The sequence below is a fragment of the Panthera pardus genome, unplaced genomic scaffold (genome assembly GCF_024362965.1).
Source record: "Panthera pardus isolate Hobbes unplaced genomic scaffold, ASM2436296v1 HiC_scaffold_22, whole genome shotgun sequence".
Taxonomy (NCBI): domain Eukaryota; kingdom Metazoa; phylum Chordata; class Mammalia; order Carnivora; family Felidae; genus Panthera; species Panthera pardus.
Window position 1 is genome coordinate 63,978,173 of NW_026526788.1, and position 18,935 is coordinate 63,997,107.

General features: G+C 41.0%; 1 protein-coding gene across 7 annotated transcripts in view; it reads right to left on the reverse strand.

Annotated features, from left to right (window-relative positions):
* The window catches only part of SORCS1 (sortilin related VPS10 domain containing receptor 1), a 546,182-nt gene that overhangs the window by 117,482 nt on the left and 409,765 nt on the right, over positions 1-18,935 (reverse strand). For all 7 annotated transcript variants that reach the window (XM_053909904.1, XM_053909903.1, XM_053909906.1 and 4 more), the window contains exons 14-17: positions 17,780-17,887; positions 16,186-16,303; positions 13,969-14,099; positions 10,740-10,853 (exon numbers count right to left, since the gene is read on the reverse strand). In XM_053909904.1, the coding sequence (XP_053765879.1) occupies positions 10,740-10,853; positions 13,969-14,099; positions 16,186-16,303; positions 17,780-17,887 (471 nt within the window). The remainder of the gene's footprint in view (positions 1-10,739; positions 10,854-13,968; positions 14,100-16,185; positions 16,304-17,779; positions 17,888-18,935) is intronic.

Below are 18,935 nucleotides of genomic sequence, written 5' to 3' on the forward strand. Positions count from 1 at the left end.
GTTCCTTGAGGGCATCCTTGTCCCGGGGCACATGCAAAGCTCATAGCAGATTCACACTGGGATGACTGTACTGTGTGTGTGTGTGTGTGTGTGTGTGTGTGTGTGTGTGTGTGTGTTAATTTAAATGTTCATTTGCTTATTTTTGAGAGAAACAGCATGAGTGGGGAAGGGGCAGAGAAAGAGGGAGACAGAGAATCCCAAGCAGGCTCTGCACTTCCAGCACAGAGCCCGATGTGAGGCTCGAACTCATGAGAACTGTGAGACCAAGACCTGAGGTGAAACCAAAAGTCGGACACTTAACCGACTGAGCCACCCAGGAGCCCCTGACTGTACCATTTCAAATGCTAAAGTATCTGCATAGCAGTTGGTTACGACCACTGCCCCAAACCCTTCAAGCACCTCACTCACCAGCCCAGCTGTGACCAATTCCTATCTTTGGAGTCCCTGCTTCTCCTTACAATCCAGAAACTAAGGGGTTAACACCTAGCCCCTCAGGCAGCCTCCAAATGTCTGCTCCTGCGCTAGGATCCTTACCCATTCTGATTGGTCATTATCTTGGGTGAGCATTTTTAACATCACTCCGTTTGATATTTAAGAAAATCCACTGTGCTTCAGTGCATACTGATTAAAAGAGAAAATAATGGTAGATGGGAGAAAGAGAGAGAGAGAAAAAATGCACCAGCATTGCAGAATGGTGACATTCTGGTACCAGCAAAGGTAGCAGGAAAATGACCAGTGATGTCACACGGTAATTATGCCATCCCAGTGAGTTTGTGCATCAGAAACTCCCTGCACGTTTCACTGAAGGCAGGTTATGATTTTTAATCACTTAGCATCCAAGCACACCTGTGACTCTGTCTTGGCGAGCCGCTATAAAGACATGGGCTCACCATCACCACTGGCATCATCAGCTAGAGTACATTCCTTTGTTTGCCGCCGTTCTGACCAATCATTGCTCCAGGCTTTCCTGAATCCAGCAGCAACAGTTCTGCTTAAATCCAAAGCACGAATCCATCCCCCCTGGGATTCTGCCACCGAGAAGACTGTTGGTAATTTTTTTTAAATGCTCATTAAAAACCATTCTGAAACCATTTTATTTCCTGGATGAAAATGGCATCACATTAGCCCTACCAGACCTGTCCCTGAAATTTAGAAGAAAATTGTGCAGAAATATAGAGTTCATTTACTCAAGTAAGCACACACCTGCTTTTTGCATTAGAGAATGGTTCTATTTTCATCCCAGCAGCTGTCCCTGGGTCTGAGTTACATAAATGAATAATGCATTTAATATGTTATTAAATGGGGCTGCTACCTCCATAATAACAAGGCAACTTATGATTATGTTGGACCTAAGCTCTGAATATTACTGGGATGCATTTAGTTGGTAAAGCATTCTTCAATCCGCCAAGAAGAAAAGTGCTTTGTAATGGCAAGGGAGTCTTTGTACAATTACTGAAAAGGAAACATTCTGCGAATGTGCCTTTGATATTACCGACCGCTCATCAGTAGATAGTGTCTTATTACTTCAACAGCCCCGACTTCAACCATTCTCTTCCTTCCCACCTTGAAACCCCTTTGTCACCTTTTCCTTTTTACCCTTACCTCCTTTGATTTTTTCTTCGTTGCTGCCTGCCAGTCTTAAAACAGATGAAGGCCATAGCTTTTCTCTGAGAGTAAAACTGGAAAAAAAGCCATGAAAGTCCTCATTTTCTGTGATTTTACTATTTCGTAGTTTGCTTTTTTTTCTTGTGATTTTGGGGTGGTGGTAGAATATGGATGTTTATAACTATTCCCCTATGTTAAGGTGACACTGTAGTCTTGCTCAGTAGACTGCAACTCTGTCTGTCCTTTAGAATCACTTGCCGGCACTTTTAAAATAGATGCCAAGACCCTGTTCCCAGGGGTCCTGATTTCATGGAGAATTGATTAAATTGCGATTTAACTGAGAATTCTGGGCATTAGGGTGGTTTTGTTTTTGTTTTAAGTTCCCCTGGTGATTCTTGTGTGCATCCAGAACTAAAGACCACTTCCCTGGGGTTAAAACTAGTGTTGCGGAACCAAAGCGCCTGAGTTTAAATCTGGGCACTTACTGTATGAACCTGGCCAGTTACCCAACCTTTCTCTAACGCTTGGATTCTCCGCCTGTCAATTAGGGAGGGATAATTACAGCATCTTTCTTTTCAATGACGTTCTTGAGAAGATTAAATAAGATACTGCATTCAAGAGGGCTTAGTTTAGACTCTGATGCCTTGTTAGGACTTAATAAATATTAAAATATCAGTAGTTAAAAAGTTAGCATTTAAAGTATTAAACACGAACTTGCTATTACACAGCAAGTTTCCAGAAAACAGAAATTGTACTCTCATGATCTTAAAATCCAATCGGACTATGTCAATTTCTTTCTTAGACTCATTCAAAACTTCCTGTAGGCTTGTTCATAAAGGATCCCAATGAAGTTTTAAGTGCAGTCCCCAATCTATCCTCAGGGGACTTTTGTAGCTTCAGCCCTTTTCCAATGTGCTTCTTGAGCCCAGGCCACGCTGAAGGCAACATGCCTTCTTTCTCCCTGTGCTTTTCATTCTTCCTGGGCTGCTCTTTCCTCCTGTCAAGCATTCACTCATTCTGTAAAAATCAGCTTAGAGATCATGTCTCTCTGTGGTGTTGTCTCTTGCCTTTTAAAGGGTAGTCATCACACGTCATGACCAAGGCAGAGTTGTAACTGTAGGTCTTATAGTCTAGGCAAGGCTTATGGTCACTGAGCTGTGGTATCCCTCGTTTGTGCTCAAAATGAGACTTTAAATGATTTATTTTCTTGGATCATACTATGTGCCTTTGCTTTCAAGGGAAAACTGCCTTGTTACAACACTCAACAAAACAAAGGGCGGTGTGAGTCGTAGGGAGAAGGCAGCTAGCTGTGAGTACAGTGCATGACTAAGACTTAAAATCTTCCTAGACCCATGTTCCCATGTTTCAACACAAAACCTATGTAGTAGCCTTAACATCAACTTTCAGGAAGAATGGGGTTCTGTGGCTGACTGAGCACATTTCTCCAAGTTTCTCCCCATCAAAGGAACAGTTCTCAGGACTTTTCCTTTAAACTGGGTAAGCAAGCTTGGGATTAGGAGACCAGGAGGAGGAGGCTAGCTGATGGAAAAAAAAAACAAAAACAAAAACAAAAAAAACAAAACAACTTTCCTTGCACTAAGCAGTAATTTATTTTGACTAGTAAATGGAATGTGACTTTATTTTGAATGTCAACGTGATGAAATGTTACATATGGCCCGGTTAAATGACTAAAAATCAAGAATCATGAGAATGACTCGTGGAATCCACGATCTGAGCCAACGAGTTGTACAACTAATTTATATAAAGAAATTTTCCCTTTTTTTGAGCACCTGGAGTTCTAGGAATCCTAATACTGGATCATTTCAAATTGGTCCTGGACATGTCAGAGTCTGAAGGGATCTCAAATATCATAAGTAAAAGCGATACAGTTCCGAGTTCTCCAAGGTCACATGGGAAGCGGTTAACAGCTCTGGGTCTCTGGACTAAGTTTACTGTCTCCTGCCACTGTGCAAGACAGCCTGGATAAGAATCATTAATGCCAATACCACTGACATGGGCAAGAATAGCTATATGAGGACCTAGGTCTCCACACAGCGACATTCACCCTCTTCATTTCTCAACCCCAATGTCATCCCATAAAAACGTGGAAAACTATATCCTAGCAAAGGTACGTACTCTAAAGAGTCAACTTCATGGCAACAAACAATTATTGAGTATCTGCTGTGAGACTGCACAGCTCTGCTAGACAACAGCTACACAGCCCCCTGTAGTGTTCAGTCTGTAAACTATGCAAGTGATCTCCTTTCTGTGGACTTAAAACACATGCACCACTTTTAGGACTGCTTATTCTCCATGGTGCACACTGACAAATCTTGCTGAGGAGATCACACTGAATATCAAAATCCCCTCCAAGCCCAGGAGTGGGGTCACTTGGGAGAAGACCACAGCCCTCAAAGCCCCTGGAAATAGTAACTCCAGGGCAATGGCAGGTTAGCCAGGGTCTAAGTGTTCTTATGGCTTATGTAGAAAGGAATATGTTTCTAGAAAGAATTTTTAAAACATCCCAAATGTGTGTTGATAGTATGGAGATTGCTATTCTGCTAGAATTGATGTGTGTGTGTGTATGTGTTTGTGTATTTGCCAGACACATTAAATGTTCTTACATAGATACTGAATTAATGTTAAAAATTAATGCTAAAAATCTATTTAGGCCCCTTGAGTAAATATCCTCATTGCATATATTAACAAACTAACCCTGAGGGACAGTAAGAACTATTATTGTACATTCTCTCAGAAGGGATTAATGGCTTCTCAAAAGAAGCTCCACAGACAGAAATTTCTATACACATACTTTTTTTTTTAACACATCTAGAAATCTCTCTAGCTTAATAGCAAGAAGAAATCTGTCCCGTGAGAAGATTATCTTGGTTTCTCATAATAAACCAATCCAATGCCCACTTTATTTTATATTTACAGAATCTTTTACGGTTGGCATGAAACAAGCGATGTCCTAGTTAATTTAGCAACTTGAATTTGCAGCATGTTCCCTGGATCCAAAATCGTATAAACAAGATTTAACCATATAGAAGTACAACTAGAGACTGTGTTTGTGTATGTGTAAACTGAGATATTTATAGACACAGATGGAGAAACAAAAAGAAACAAATTTAGGGTAATTTCAGTACTAAAATGCAGGAAACTATACAAATGAATACTGATTTCATTCTATTTGAATAAAAGGAACTTGTTCACTAATCAGGTAAAGGTGTTATCTGCCTTGAGTGGTAGAGAGAAAGAGGCATGTGTTTTGATGCCTAGTAATCCTGTAACTTTATGAGTGTATACAGGTGATTATTTGTTTTACAGATGAAAAAACAGGGGCTTAGATTAAACATGTCCTAGGTCACAGTAGTTGATACTATTAAGTATCAAATAAATGCCTGGGGCTATAGATACACCATGAAAGGATGTCTCCCCTCTTTTTTTCCTTCACTCCAGAGGAGCCCTTAGATGCTGACTATCGGCGATAGGCATATGCATTTTGCAAAGTGACCATTATCTGCTAGGCATTGTGCTACATGCTTTTTATATAGTGCTCCATTTAAGTCAAACCCCAAAAGCAAATAGCACAATCTTATAGGTTAAGAGGCTAAGGCTCAAAGAAAGGAAGCCACTTGCTAAGATAATAGTAAATGGCAGAAGTCGTTTAAAACCCTTACTTGCTTAATTCTAAAATAACTCCCTTTTAGAACATCCCCATTACATTTCACTCTCTATCCATAATGCCTGAGGCCTTGGTCCAGCCTCCTGGCTTTCCATGGAATGGCTTGGGGAAGGTGTGAGGGCAAAGGATGAAAAGAGGCAGGGAGCTTACCATGGAGAACATGGTGGAACTTTGCTTACATGAGGTTCCATGATGAGAACCTTAGAAATCGGACCTGGACCAAGAACTAAGGACAGGTAGTGCCAGCCACCTGAAGGAAATTTTGCACCCATTTCCGCTCTTATTCCAATTATCTTTTCTCAGATGTAGCTAATTGCTAAAACAAAAATTGTTCATGTTTATACAGTGAAGCTGATAAACATGTCGGCATCTCCTAAAAATAGTAATTCTGTTAGGCATAATCATAACTGATCCTAGACTGTTTCCATCCTGGTGAAGTAAGCAAACCCGCGAACACTGCTATATATACAGGGTAATAAGCTGACTCTGAAGGCAACCATAACCATTTGTAAAGGTGAGGCAAAATAAAAGAAAGAGGAAGGTTTATCTGCATGCTTTAAACCAAACTCTCAGAAGGTGCTGCTAGGAGATTTCCTTGTCAAACCCAACTGACAAGGGGCAGTCATTCAGTAGACCCTTTCAGTTCAAGTTCTGACTGTGTGTCTGCACCGTGGGCTCTGCTGGAAGGGGTGCCGTGAGGTGGGCAGGGCACCTGGCCAGTACAACTGATGGAGTTGTCTCTCTTACCCACAGGCTTCCCTTTCCCTTGTGATTCCTGTGTACTTCATGCCTGCCTGATGCCAACACGGAATCCAGACTGACAGAGCACAGGTGCCCATGGATAGCTAAGACCAACTTGGGAGAGGCTTAGGATGCAGTGTGGCTCCTTGGTCTATGATCAACTTCCAGGCATTGGCATCACGTGACCCTTTCAGCCTAGTCATCTCTTATTCTTTTTGCCTGAAATGACCTTCCTCACCTAGTGAACTTGGGAAATCCCACTCGGCCTTCCTCTCAGCGTTCCCTTAGATAAGCCATTGGCATTTTTATTTTAAAAGAAGATGACAGTTAATACAAATGAATCCCTAACATGTGGGACTCCTGGTAGTGTGTGAGCAGGAAGGTAATGTCTTAACCCATATGGGGCAATATTTGGCATGGACTTGGCAGTTTTAGACCTGGATCTGCAGGTCTAAGAAGCAAGCAGTTGGCTGAATGGGATTTGTTTTACAAGTCAGCAGAAACACTTCCAATTGCCAAAAGAGAATCTAATTATCTTTGGGTATTTTTATAACAATTATTACAGTACGAGCTTGTTAATTCCAACATTGACTATAGTGGCAGAAAATAGAAAATAACCCCAATGTCCATGAAAAGGCACGGTGAAACAATACCAGGTACTTTAATACTCTGAAATTAAAAGAAATTATATGGAAGGGAGACCTATATATTCTGTCTTGGAAAGTTGTTTAAGATCTACCTCTGAATGAAAAGGAAAAACAGAATAATAATATATCTAATAGGAAATGACATATAAGAACAACCTCTCAAATGAACTTTGTATATTCTTTCTTGGCATAATTATTTGCTGGCAAATGCAAAGTGTTCAGAAGCATGAATACCAAACAGATCACAGTTGTGTGGGAAAAGGGGGCAGGAGAGGGGTGACGATCTGAATTGTTTTTTTAAACACAGAAAAACATATGTATATATTTCTTTTGCAATTAAATACTTTTAAGTGAAAAGCTAAATTGTTAATGGCGGCCCTGTAGTGGCTTACATCAAATACTGAATCTGTGTTTATAAATTCCAGTGACTCAACACAAAGCCAGGACAGTTCCAAGGTGAGGGGCTGGAGGGACATTTCATTCTTTTTCAATTTCATCTATTCTTTACCACTTGTCAACTTCTGAGCTGGCTCCAGATACAGCAAATGGGAATTTGATGGGAGGAGGCTTTCTACGAAGATGATTTCAGGCACCTGCTCCAGCTAAGGATCTTCTTGTTCTTAATGCAGAATGTACAGACAGCCAATACGCCAATCAGCAGGGTGACTATTCATACCCTTCCTCCTGACTGTAGCCCACAGGGCCCTGTGAGGGTGGTCACTCCTCCACCTGAGAGCACCTTGCTTTTGAGAGCAAGATGCTTATGGTACCAGCCGATGGCTGGCATTTACCACATCTCCTCTTTACACAAGCCCACTCACTGATGTGGATGCTTTTCTGGAGAAAGTCTGCATGGAACAGAGGAAACTGGTAGATGTGGTAACTTTTTAAAAAAAATTTTTTTTTAACCTTTATTTATTTTTGAGACAGAGACAGAGCATGAACGGGGGAGGGGCAGAGAGAGAGGGAGACACAGAATCAGAAGCAGGCTCCAGGCTCTGAGCCATCAGCCCAGAGCCCGAAGCGGGGCTCGAACTCACGGACCGCGAGATTGTGACCTGAGCTGAAGTCGGACGCTTAACCGACTGAGCCACCCAGGTGCCCTGGTAGATGTGGTAACTTAACAAAAATCTTTTTGAGTCAGATGCTGTCATGCAATACTCACGTGAACAAAGTTCTGAGAGAGCAGGTGAGTTGTAGGCAGTAATGTCTGTGATTCTGTGATTAATAAACACAACTGCATTGACTAACATTTATATACCTGGACACTTACTGCTGAGTAACATTTTTAATTGAAATTTTAATTTTATAGGATATAGATGAAAAATGCTATTGAACAGACTCTTTATTATGATTCAATCATCTCTGAGGTTTTCTTTGATAGGGGTCAGGGTTTATTTGAATTTTACATACTAACTACCAAAGAGAGGGTGTAACCTATTTAGGGATAGCCTAAAATGTGTGTGTGTGTGTGTGTGTGTGTGTGTGTGTGTGTGTGTGTGTGTGTATTCTCAATAACCTGAAGAGTGAGGGTCATCGCCTACACTTAGTCTTATTCCAGTGACTTGAATAGTGTCTGGAACAATTTAGACCCTGTGTACTGGGACCTCCCCTCATCAATACCAAAGGGAAAATGATATAACTTCCTTGACTGAGTTAGTGAGAAAAAAATCAATTCTGAAATTAGCTTTAGCGGTTTCCAATGCCCTTTTCAATGTCTAAACATGCTGGTACATGCACGTAATAAAACTCTTTTCTTGGGCGTTCCTTCACTGGTAAGTGTGGATATGTCAGCAGCCCTCTGCAGTTTTCCATGCTGTGCACGCTGACGGCCTCACTGACCCCCTGCTGTAAAAATGTCATTTGTATTTTCCTCAGGTTTTATGCTATGCTTCGAATAAATCACAGCTTATCCCTGTTTTCCAAAGTTCTGGGAATCCCTAACATCAGAGATAAGAGTATCTGAGGGCACAAGTCCGTATTGTTTCCTTCCTTTAAAAGAAAAATGTATGCTGTTTTGGTAATTCTTGTTCTTAATTAAAACACGTTGTTACAATCTCAAATACGGAAGTGCTCAAATGGAAATGTGGAAGTCCTCACCTGTGTAGTGCAGCTGGCATGAGAGGAGAAGAGCAACTTTCACGTGGATCTGGCCCTGCTGGTGAGGCATCCCTCTCCTTCTCTCTCCCTCCCTCCCTCTCTTTTTCACATTTTAAGATCAGGATATTCAAACATGCACAAGTGAGATGAAAGGGTATAATGAATAGCCCTGCCCTCCATTAACTCACTTTCAAAAAATTTCAATACCTATCTGTTTTTTAACATTTTATAACAAATTTCGGGATACCTGGGTGGCTCAGTGGGTTAAACATCTGACTCTTGATTTCGGCTCAGGTCACGATCTCATGGTTTGTGAGATTGAGACCCGCTTCAGGCTCTGTGCTGACAGCGTGGAACCTGCTTGGGATTCTCTCTCTCTCTCTCTCTCTCTCTCTCTCTCTCGTATCTCTGCCCTTCTCTTGCTTGCACTGTCTCTATCTCTATCTCTCTCAAGATAAATAAAGTTAAAAAAAAAAAGTCACACATCATATATCCTTAAAGCATAAGGTTTCTTTTTTTTAAGTCAAACCAAAATACCATTGTCACACCTAAATAAGTAACTATATTTAGTTAACACAATAAAAGTAATAAGAATATTTATATTTAGAAATAATCTAATACCACCTTGATGGTTAATTTTATGCCTCAATTTGACTGGGCCATGGGGTGCTCAGATATTTGGTCAAATATTATTGTGGGTGTTTCTGTGAGGGCTGTTTTTGATGAAGTTAACATTTTAAATAGTAGATAGAGTAAAGCAGGTTGCTCTCCCAATGTGGGGAGGCCTTGTCCAATCAGGTAAAGGCCTGAATAGAACAAAAAGGTTGACCTCTTCCTGAGTAAGAGGGAATTCTTCCTGCCTGCCTTCAAACTGGAAATTGGCTTTTTTTTTTTTCTGCCTTCACATTCAGGCTGAAACACTGGCTTCTCCTGGGTTTTGAGCCTTCTGGCCTTTAGTAGCAGCTACACCATTGGCTTCCCTGTTCTCATGCCTTCAGACTTGGACTCAAACAAACCATCAGCTCTTGTCAGTGTCCAGCTTGCAAAGTCACCTTGCAGATCTTGGGGACTTAGACTTGCGATCCAATTCCTACACACACACACACACACACACGTACATATATGTACATGTATATACATGTGTATATATATATTGATGCATATATATGTATGTATGTAATTTCCTATTTGTTCTGTTTCTCTGTCCCTGATGAATATATCACCTTATCACCAGTCCATATTCAATTTCTCCAAATGGCTGAAAGATGTTTTTATACATAATGTTTGGAGTAGAATCCAAATAAGTTCTGTATACTATTTTTAAAGTCTATACACATCAACTACACTTGTGGAAAAGTCATGAAATATTTTCTTTTATGGTATTTCTTAAATGATATTGGATAAGCCCCACAACACAGAACATTAAACACAAACTTTTAGAATGTAATTCCAGATTTACAAAGATCAGGATGCATGCCTTAAATGTGTCAAGACTGGACACAGAAAGAAAAAGAAACACACTTCCACGAACAGCTTTATACTTGTGATAAGTCACTGAGCTTCTTTGTTCGCTCTATGTTCCACATCGATAAAACAGGAAGTGCACCTATGAAATATTTACTTGGCCTTCTTCACAGAGATGCAATGAGAGTAAAGGGTAGTTTCACAAAAATAGTTCTGAAATGAAGTATCATAAAATGAAGAAACTTATTATAATCATCATCATCTTCTCCATCTAAGGAACCCATTTTGTTTCTTTATTTGCAAGTGGGGTCTCATTCTCAGACGAAATTTGTACTATTCACACAAATCTGTGCCACATTACTAAAAGGACGAAAAACAAATAAATCGTGCTGTAAAGCAAAGGCCCTGGTCTTCAAGCAGGAGTAATTGTGCACGTTTCACACAGGCTGAAAAACAGCAGAGAATGACCTTTCAAGGTCATCACTTCAGAAACTTACCCAGTACTGTTGAGATAACTCTGTCCTAAGCTGCAATCCTTTGACAGAGAAGACGGATTGAACCAAAATGCTGGCAGACACTGACCATTGCTGTGTCGCTCATAACCGTAGTCACTGTGGGGGGAAGAGCCAAAAGAAACCTGTCAGTAGGCGGCAAAATTACTGAGAATGGTTTCATGGTAGTCCACAGCCAACTTCTACTCTAGCCAAGTGGTCAACAAACAAGAGTTCACCAAATCAATACCTTTCCAAAAATGGAAGTGTTTTTCCCCTGTGGAATATCTGTCAATTACCCAGGATAATGCCGGAAGAGATAACTTGAAAGCAACAGAGATGCTTGTGTAGAGATGAAGACTCAATGACCAATAGTTCCAATTAAACGGCTTTAAGCTGAGAGAGCAGATTATGTTCTCATTAGGAGAATACATAACACTGATGGTGGCTGGGCCCCAAGACAGCTACAAAGAGAAAACACACAGTGGTGGGAGCTCAACCCTCAGTGTCAACATCACTGACACAAACACAGCCACATGTGGTACGATTCTCATTACTGGTGATGTCTTTGGGGTGCTTTTCCAAGACATCTGGATCTACCAAGTAGAGCTGAGCCAGGTCTCTCTGTGCACAAGCCATATGCTTCAAAGTCACAGCAGAAAAGGAAATGTCCTTCAGGAATGTCATGAGCATTTCTCTGAGGAAAATTTTGTCCTAGTCAGTTAGCATTGTCAGTGGAGACTGACGGCTTGCAAGCCTCTCTCTTGCTTGGCAAGAGTCAAAGATTTTTCTCCCAGCCTCCTCTCTTTCTTGCTTCCAGAGCCCTCTGTATGGCCTGATATTCTTGGCTTCTGGAGGATGAACTTGGGCACAGAGATTGACAACAAATTGACCTCCACATGCACAGACAAATCACAGGCAGTCACCAGCAAGCATTAGTATGAATCGGCCCATCTGTGTGATGGAGGTGAGATGTTGGCACACAAGGGTCGGGAAGGGAGAAACAGGCTTAGCCATGGGGCCTGTCACCAGGCAGCTGGCACTTAGAATCCTGCACATATCAGTTGGATTTGGTGCTGGTTCAACACAGCATGGAGAGGAAGACTTCAGAAATGCTGCCTGCAGGATACCCGGTGTTCATTTCAGGGAATTATTTTACAAGTGCTGGGGATGGCAGGCAAGGTCATCTGGGGGAACGTCCAGGGGAGAGCCAAGCCAAGAGGGAACATTTAGTGACAACCACCTTTTATTACGCTATAGTCAAGTGGACTCATTGAGGCTTTGGCTACTGGTAGAAACTCAACAAAGTCATGGTGAGTCTTCCAAAATATTTTCAGAAATCATGCAGTAACAAAACCCCCCCTTTTTTTGACTAGAAAACCTTGCAATGGCCTCGTTTATGATTCATTGACCACTTCTCAGAATACATTTCAGTTAGAGGTAGATTCCAGTCACAAATGAATATATGAATTGGGCCAACACTGTAGGGGAGGCAGAGATAAGGGAAGGGCAAAGCCTAATTGCCTTCCTTACCCTGTGTTCCTTTTACTCTAGATTAGCTTAAAATGGAAGAAGAAAAACAACACATGACAATAACAAAAGACTCATTTACTGTGGAACCTTGTGGAAAAGACTGCCCCAAAACCAACACTTCCAGGAGACATCAGGGAATCAAGACATCTCATCTCATTTTTTTCTCTTTGGTTTTCTACTAGAATACATTTGCTCTTTACAAAGGAATGACTATTTGGTAAGGCCAAAGCTAAATGACTAAGATAAAATGTCATCCTTTACAAATCCTCTTTGAATAGAGGGGATAAAGGAGAAACAGTTGGAAAGAAGGATGGGATAAATGACTTTAAAATTCCATGGAAGTTTTCCTTATGAATGCATTTCAGGGTGTCAGTCCTGAAAGGTAGGGCAGGAAAAATATATTTTTATCATTGTAATAATGTTGCACTGGCTACAATGGAAGTTACAGCTGGGGAGGCCCCTGCAGAATTCCTTGTGAGCTCCAATGTAACTGAAGTTCTCTTGTCCTCTGGCTGAGCCCAAGAGATCTAGCACTGGCTCTTGGCTTGCCTTGTCTACCAAAAGAGGGAAACAGCCTTGGGTTATTGGTCTGAGAGCTGGTGGCCAATTTTGGCAGGTCTGCATAGAACTATTCACTCAGAGGATGTTTACAGAGGTCTACCATGAGAGAAGACTTCCATTTCCTAAGCTATATGATGTGTATGTGCACAGTATCTCAGCCCAGCACTGATATTTTGACGGTCAGATAAGTGATCTATGATTGCTACATAGGTAGATATCCAATGTTAAAGGAATAACTTTGGTTCCTTATGCACGTCAAGTTTTAATCACTTAACATTGACATATATATTTAACAATTGTTTTCTCTAAACCGAAACATATAAATAAATTTAAGGAAAAAGGGAAAAAAAAAAGAAGAAAGGAAAAAGGAACAGAAAATGAGATGGATATGATGAAGGGAGTTACCACCTACTCATCCTTAATAATTTCCAACCTCATTTGAATGCCAACACTGACCTGGAACAAAGTAAGGGCATTGCTGACAACACAGGCTAGCTTTCTGCTTATCAAATGCTTCAGGAAGAATGCTATCGTGCTCAAATATCTCAGCACTTTTCTGGTTTATACTAGCTTAATCCTGGTAAAGGGAGAGGTCTCCCATACTACCACGTCCACAGAGCCATAGACTGCCAATGCCACTGAATCCTGGCCTTGAAATCAGAAAAGTCTTCCATAGCTCGCATACACAATCATCAGCTAACTAACCACTGACTGAAAACTCCCAGTGACAGCAAACTTACTTTGCTTTATAAGCTCATTGTCCCACTACTAGGAACCTAGATTCTAGGAAGTTTTTACCTTGAGCACAAATATATCTGCTCTCTGAAAAGTCAACTTACTGTTTTCAGTGCTGCGGTCTGAAGCAACTCAAGGGGGGGATCTGGTCTCCCTTTTTGTCCTGAGATCTAGCAAATATGTGGGGATAGCTACAAGACATCTTCTGAATCCTCTTTCAGTCCAAAGAAATTCCTAGTTTTTCCATATACACATGCCCATAACCAGTAAATGTTGTCCTCCAAAGGTAATTTCATAAGAATACGAGGCTTGTCGCTTAGCTCTGTATATGTCACTATTATTTCAAACCTCAGCTTTCATTAAGAATCACACAGATTTGATACACTGAGTATCAGCACAAGCTTACCAGTCAAAATCGGCCTCCGTGCAGACACAAGGTTCAGATTCCATAGCTCCTGCATATTTTCCTTGCATACACTTCCTCTCTGATTTTCGCTTCTTATATACCCTTTTTGCTCCCATGATGCATGCTTCCCCCTGTAAGGAGACAAGGATCTCAGTTGGGCACATCACTTGGACCTTCCCTACTTCAATTCAGGACATTCAGAGAGATGTTCTCAAACCTTAGTGTAATGTGAACATAGGTCACCTACTTTGTACTAATGGCATTTTCTTTTTTTTTTTTTTTTTTTAATTTTTTTTTAATGTTTATTTATTTTTGAGACAGAGAGAGACAGAGCATGAGCAGGGGAGGGGCAGAGAGAAAGGGAGACACAGAATCTGAAACAGGCTCCAGGCTCCGAGCCGTCAGCACAGAGCCCGACGCGGGGCTCAAACTCATGAACTGTGAGATCATGACCTGAGCCGAAGTCAGACGCTTAACCGACTGAGTCACCCAGGCACCCCAATGGGATTTTCTTTTTGATGTCGAGAACTCTGGTGTAGAATGCAACTATAAATGCAATCCTAAGAAGCAGTGCGGGTGTGTCAAAAACCATCCTTCACTCCTGATGTATTCAGCAAACCTTTACCTGGTGAGGTTTGAGGTCCAGTGCTATGAGGGACACACAGATAGCCAAGACTCAGCTTATAACAAATGTATTGCCAAGAAATCTCTGGTAATTAAGTCTAATTCTTCTGTAATAAAAGATTTATGCATTTGGTCATTTATGAGCATATGAAAGAAGGGTTTTCCTAAGAAGTATAAAGATCCATTTTGCCTCAATTTATTATGCCTCTGCCCACACAGCTTTATGGCACTGATTTTATGTCCAACTACCAGACAAGTGAGAGAAGTAAACTCAGTATTTCTCCACAAAATAAATAAAATCTTTGAATAGCATAGTGATTGCACATCTCAAAAGGGAAAGTAACAGCAATGTACGTAATATTTTTATTATTGAGTCTGCGAAGAGTATATGATGCTAACTGATGCAGCCCTTACTGTCAAACGCAGCTTTCTTTGTGTCTCAAGGACAGAAAAAAGTTTTGTCCAGGCTAGTATACACTGTGTTTCTTGAGCAAATTCACTTTAACTGGCTCCACGACACATCTATATGTAAATATGTTACTTTGACCCTTGAACAACACAGGAGTGAGAGGTGCTGACCATCTCGCACAGTAAAAAATCCATATGTGACTTTTGACTCCCCCAAAACTTAATTATCAATAGCTTACTGTTGACTGAAAGCCTTACTGATTACATAAGTAGTTGAATAACACATCTTTGTATGTTATGTGTATTGTATATGGTGTTCTTGCAATAAAGTAAGCCAGAGAAAAGAAAATGTTATGAAGAAAATCGTAAGTAAGAGAAAAATACACTTAAAGCATTGTACTGTATTTATTGAAAAAAAGTCTGCTTGTCAGTGGACCTGCACATTTCAAACCCCTGTTGTTCAAGGGTCAAGTGTACTTAGTCTAGGTTTGGGGAGACGATGGGTTCCTCCCTGAGTATGGCGGTGGCTGTGCAGTGAGAATCTCTGCCATGTCCTCAGAGAGACCTGTAGAATGACTTCCACCTTGGGAAATCAACAGAAAAATGCTTTTGGCCAAGCATTCTGATACGAGCTGATCAGGGGAGGGGCCAGAATGAAGGAAAGTTTCCTATTGATAATTCTGCCCCCTTGTACCCAGAGTACCTTTGGAGGAGGCAAGAGGCACTACCCAATCCCAGGGAATCACAGGGCAACAGGAGAGGATTTTACTGGCACTGCTCACCGTGCATAATTTTGTTATTTTACATCTCTGCTTTGCTAGATAAAACTGAAGATCCTTTTGTCACCCCTGCCCCTACCCTGCAACCATATGACATGCTCAGATAAATTATGTTTGGATCTGCATGCTGAGTTGGTATTTCATTTTGAGTTGTAAGTCTAAGCCAAGCACATTTGAATTTTATCTCATTATCTCCTAGGACAATAAAGAAAAAAAAGAAATTACTTCACCACAAGCTATAAATGTTGAGTTTGCTCACCGCTGTGGAACACAAAACATGCAAGAAAGCGGTAGATGGGCAGTGTAACCTAGAGAACCCCCTATTCCTACATTTTAATGGCCAGCTTTCCCCCAACATGACCCATGCCTTCCACCCAGGACTTAACCTCAGCTGTCCTCGTCCTACCTGGCTGTGCAGCTGCCAGGGTCGGTAGTCCTCCTCGGCACACCGTCTATCAAAAATGGACTTGTAGTCCACCTTGACCAGCTGCCATTCGGAGCGGTGGCTGAAGTGTCCAAACACTCTACAGAGTTCAAAATGATAAAAATAATCACAAGAGTAACAGGGCCCATAGCTAGCGTTTGCCGGGTGTTTGCTATGAACTTAGTATGATGCTAAACACGTTACATTGATCATATCAGTCAATCCTCAAAGCACATGTATGAGGAGGGTTACTATTATTGGCACCCTATCACATCTGAGTAATTTCAGGCCCAGAGAGTATTGTTGATATGCAAAGAAACAACTAAGACCTGGCTGATTCAGAACACAGGGTGTCTGACTTAAAAACCCACTTCTGCGTATCGTACCACAAGAATGGTTGGTTGACAGAAAAGAAAAAAGAAAGTAAGAAAAACATTACAAATGCTGCATTCTATGTGGTCCAAGATTACACTTGTAGGTTCTCTTGCTAATATCCCTGGTTCCCATGGTTTCCATGCTATTTTACCTTCCCACCAGTCCCTAGGGAATGTGGTCAATGGGGCCAACTAGTTAGAACTGCTTCCTACACTGTGCACTCCACTCTCCTTATTCAGAGAAATTCGGGTATATAATGAGGCATTTGAATCACCAACCATAGATATCCGCGGATAAAAGCCACAAGGTAACCTTTTCAGTCAGTGTTTTTTCATCCGAGTTTTGCAAATATGAAAACTGAATAAAGATAAATTATGGAACAAATTGCTAATTGAGCTATGTATACCAGGGGCAAAGGGTAGCTATTAGGCATATTAAATTTATGTTGATCTTTTCTATCATTAAAAAAGGGGAAGAAAAAATTAGAAAATGTACCAACTACTCACTATGATTTTTTATCACAAGGTCGACTACTTTAAAACCTTCTCTCTGTTTTCCATGTCTAATTTTCCAGGGGAAGAAAAAAAACTCACCGTTTCATATTTCAAATTCAAAGCTCATGTTTTGAAACCCTTAAGCAGGCAACTCATTAATCAAGTCTTTCACAAATTAATGATCGTCACTTTCCAGACAAGAATGAGTGCAAATGCAATTTCACAAGAACAGATTGTTCTCACAGTTTTCCTAATATGCCTCACAATTGGGTTAGGTAAAGAGCCAGGGAAAAATAAAATCCTTTGTGGGGTTTTGATCAAGCTCTGCGTTCTGCCTTAAAGTGAAATCATTCTTATATGCCTGTGATTTTCTATATATTGAGTTTATTATTAAAGTTTTAAATTTATAGTTTTATTTTCTGTTGAAATAATAATTTCTAATTTCCCTAAACCCATTCAGCATAGGAAAAAATAGACTGTGCCCTTGTGCTGCCAGCCCTCAGTATGGGTCTCCTAATTAGTAAAGAGCCAAGAAATTGGCCACGCCCACATTTTTCTTTGCCCTTTGCGGAGGAATCATGAAGTCAGGTGTACTGACCTTGCTAGCAATTTCAAATATAAGAGTAGCAAAGTGAATAGGCTTTGCTAAACACAACATATTCCTGGATTTCTATTAAGACTAGAGGACATCATAGTTTTCCACTTACGTCATGATTAGAGTCTCTTCCCCAGGCTCGCCCAAAACCCCGTCCACAAAGAGTGGAATAGATGTGAAACTGTATTTGCTCCAAGATCTCCCTTCATCAAAACTCAACCTAATGAAAGAAAAAAATAACAGGCATCAGATCTCAAAAGAAAAAAAAATCCTTTCAGAGGAAAAATACTATCAGCCAGGGAAGAATACATTTTAAAAGTACTGGGGACACTGTCAAAGTGAGCCTTTTATGTGAATACGTACTCTTAATTACATCAGAAGGTAGAAATACAGTTAGCCAAGCGATTCGGGACCCAGATGTATTATAACAGCCATAAGGGGAGAGCTGCATGAAATGGGAATGATAATAAGTCTTTGATAGAATTTTTTTTTAATTTGGATATTTTATTAGATCTTAGATCTCAATGTGACGCTCTCCAAAACCTCAGTGCAATCTAGCAGCAAGTCTTACTGGTGATTCTGAAGAGCAATGGCCTTGTAAGACCTACTTAGATGGACTTGAACCAGCTGCCTCCAAGAGATCAAACCCTTGGTGGCTTCCCTCTTAACACTGTTTTGCATCCTGGCTGACTCCTTGAGTGAATGGGTACAGGACTGGCTCTTGCGAGTAAGAGAAGTCTGCAACTCTGAAGGTCACCCAGGATGTTTCCTCTGTTCTGTGTTTCCCTGCGGATGCCCTCCCCCACGCTAAGCCTCCATTTCTCTTATTTCCACAGTTTTCTCTTCAGTCTCCTAAGTAATTCACACCAGGCGGAAAATCAGGCTTTTGGTTTTGAACAAGCTTGCACTGTGGAGAGAGCCCTTTTCAAAAACAGAGATGAAGGAGTCTACTAGAAACCATTCTGGAAGTTAGGCCTTAAATGTCCATCTGGGCAAGACCTACTGGTAGAGGTGCAGACTGGTAACCTCCTTCCCCCAATAGAATCAGGGGGAAATGAGATAGGGACAGATTTGCCCCGAACTGCTGATCTCTGTGCAGAACACACATAACGGACACACGTTAAGCCTCTCTTGACTTCTACCTATTTTACCTGACACACCACTGTACCCACAAGTGTGCTCAAAGAGTAAGGTACTGGGGAGGGCACTGTCATATTTGAAAACCATAATGCAGCTCTTCTCTCAGGGGTAGAATCTCGGTCTTTCTC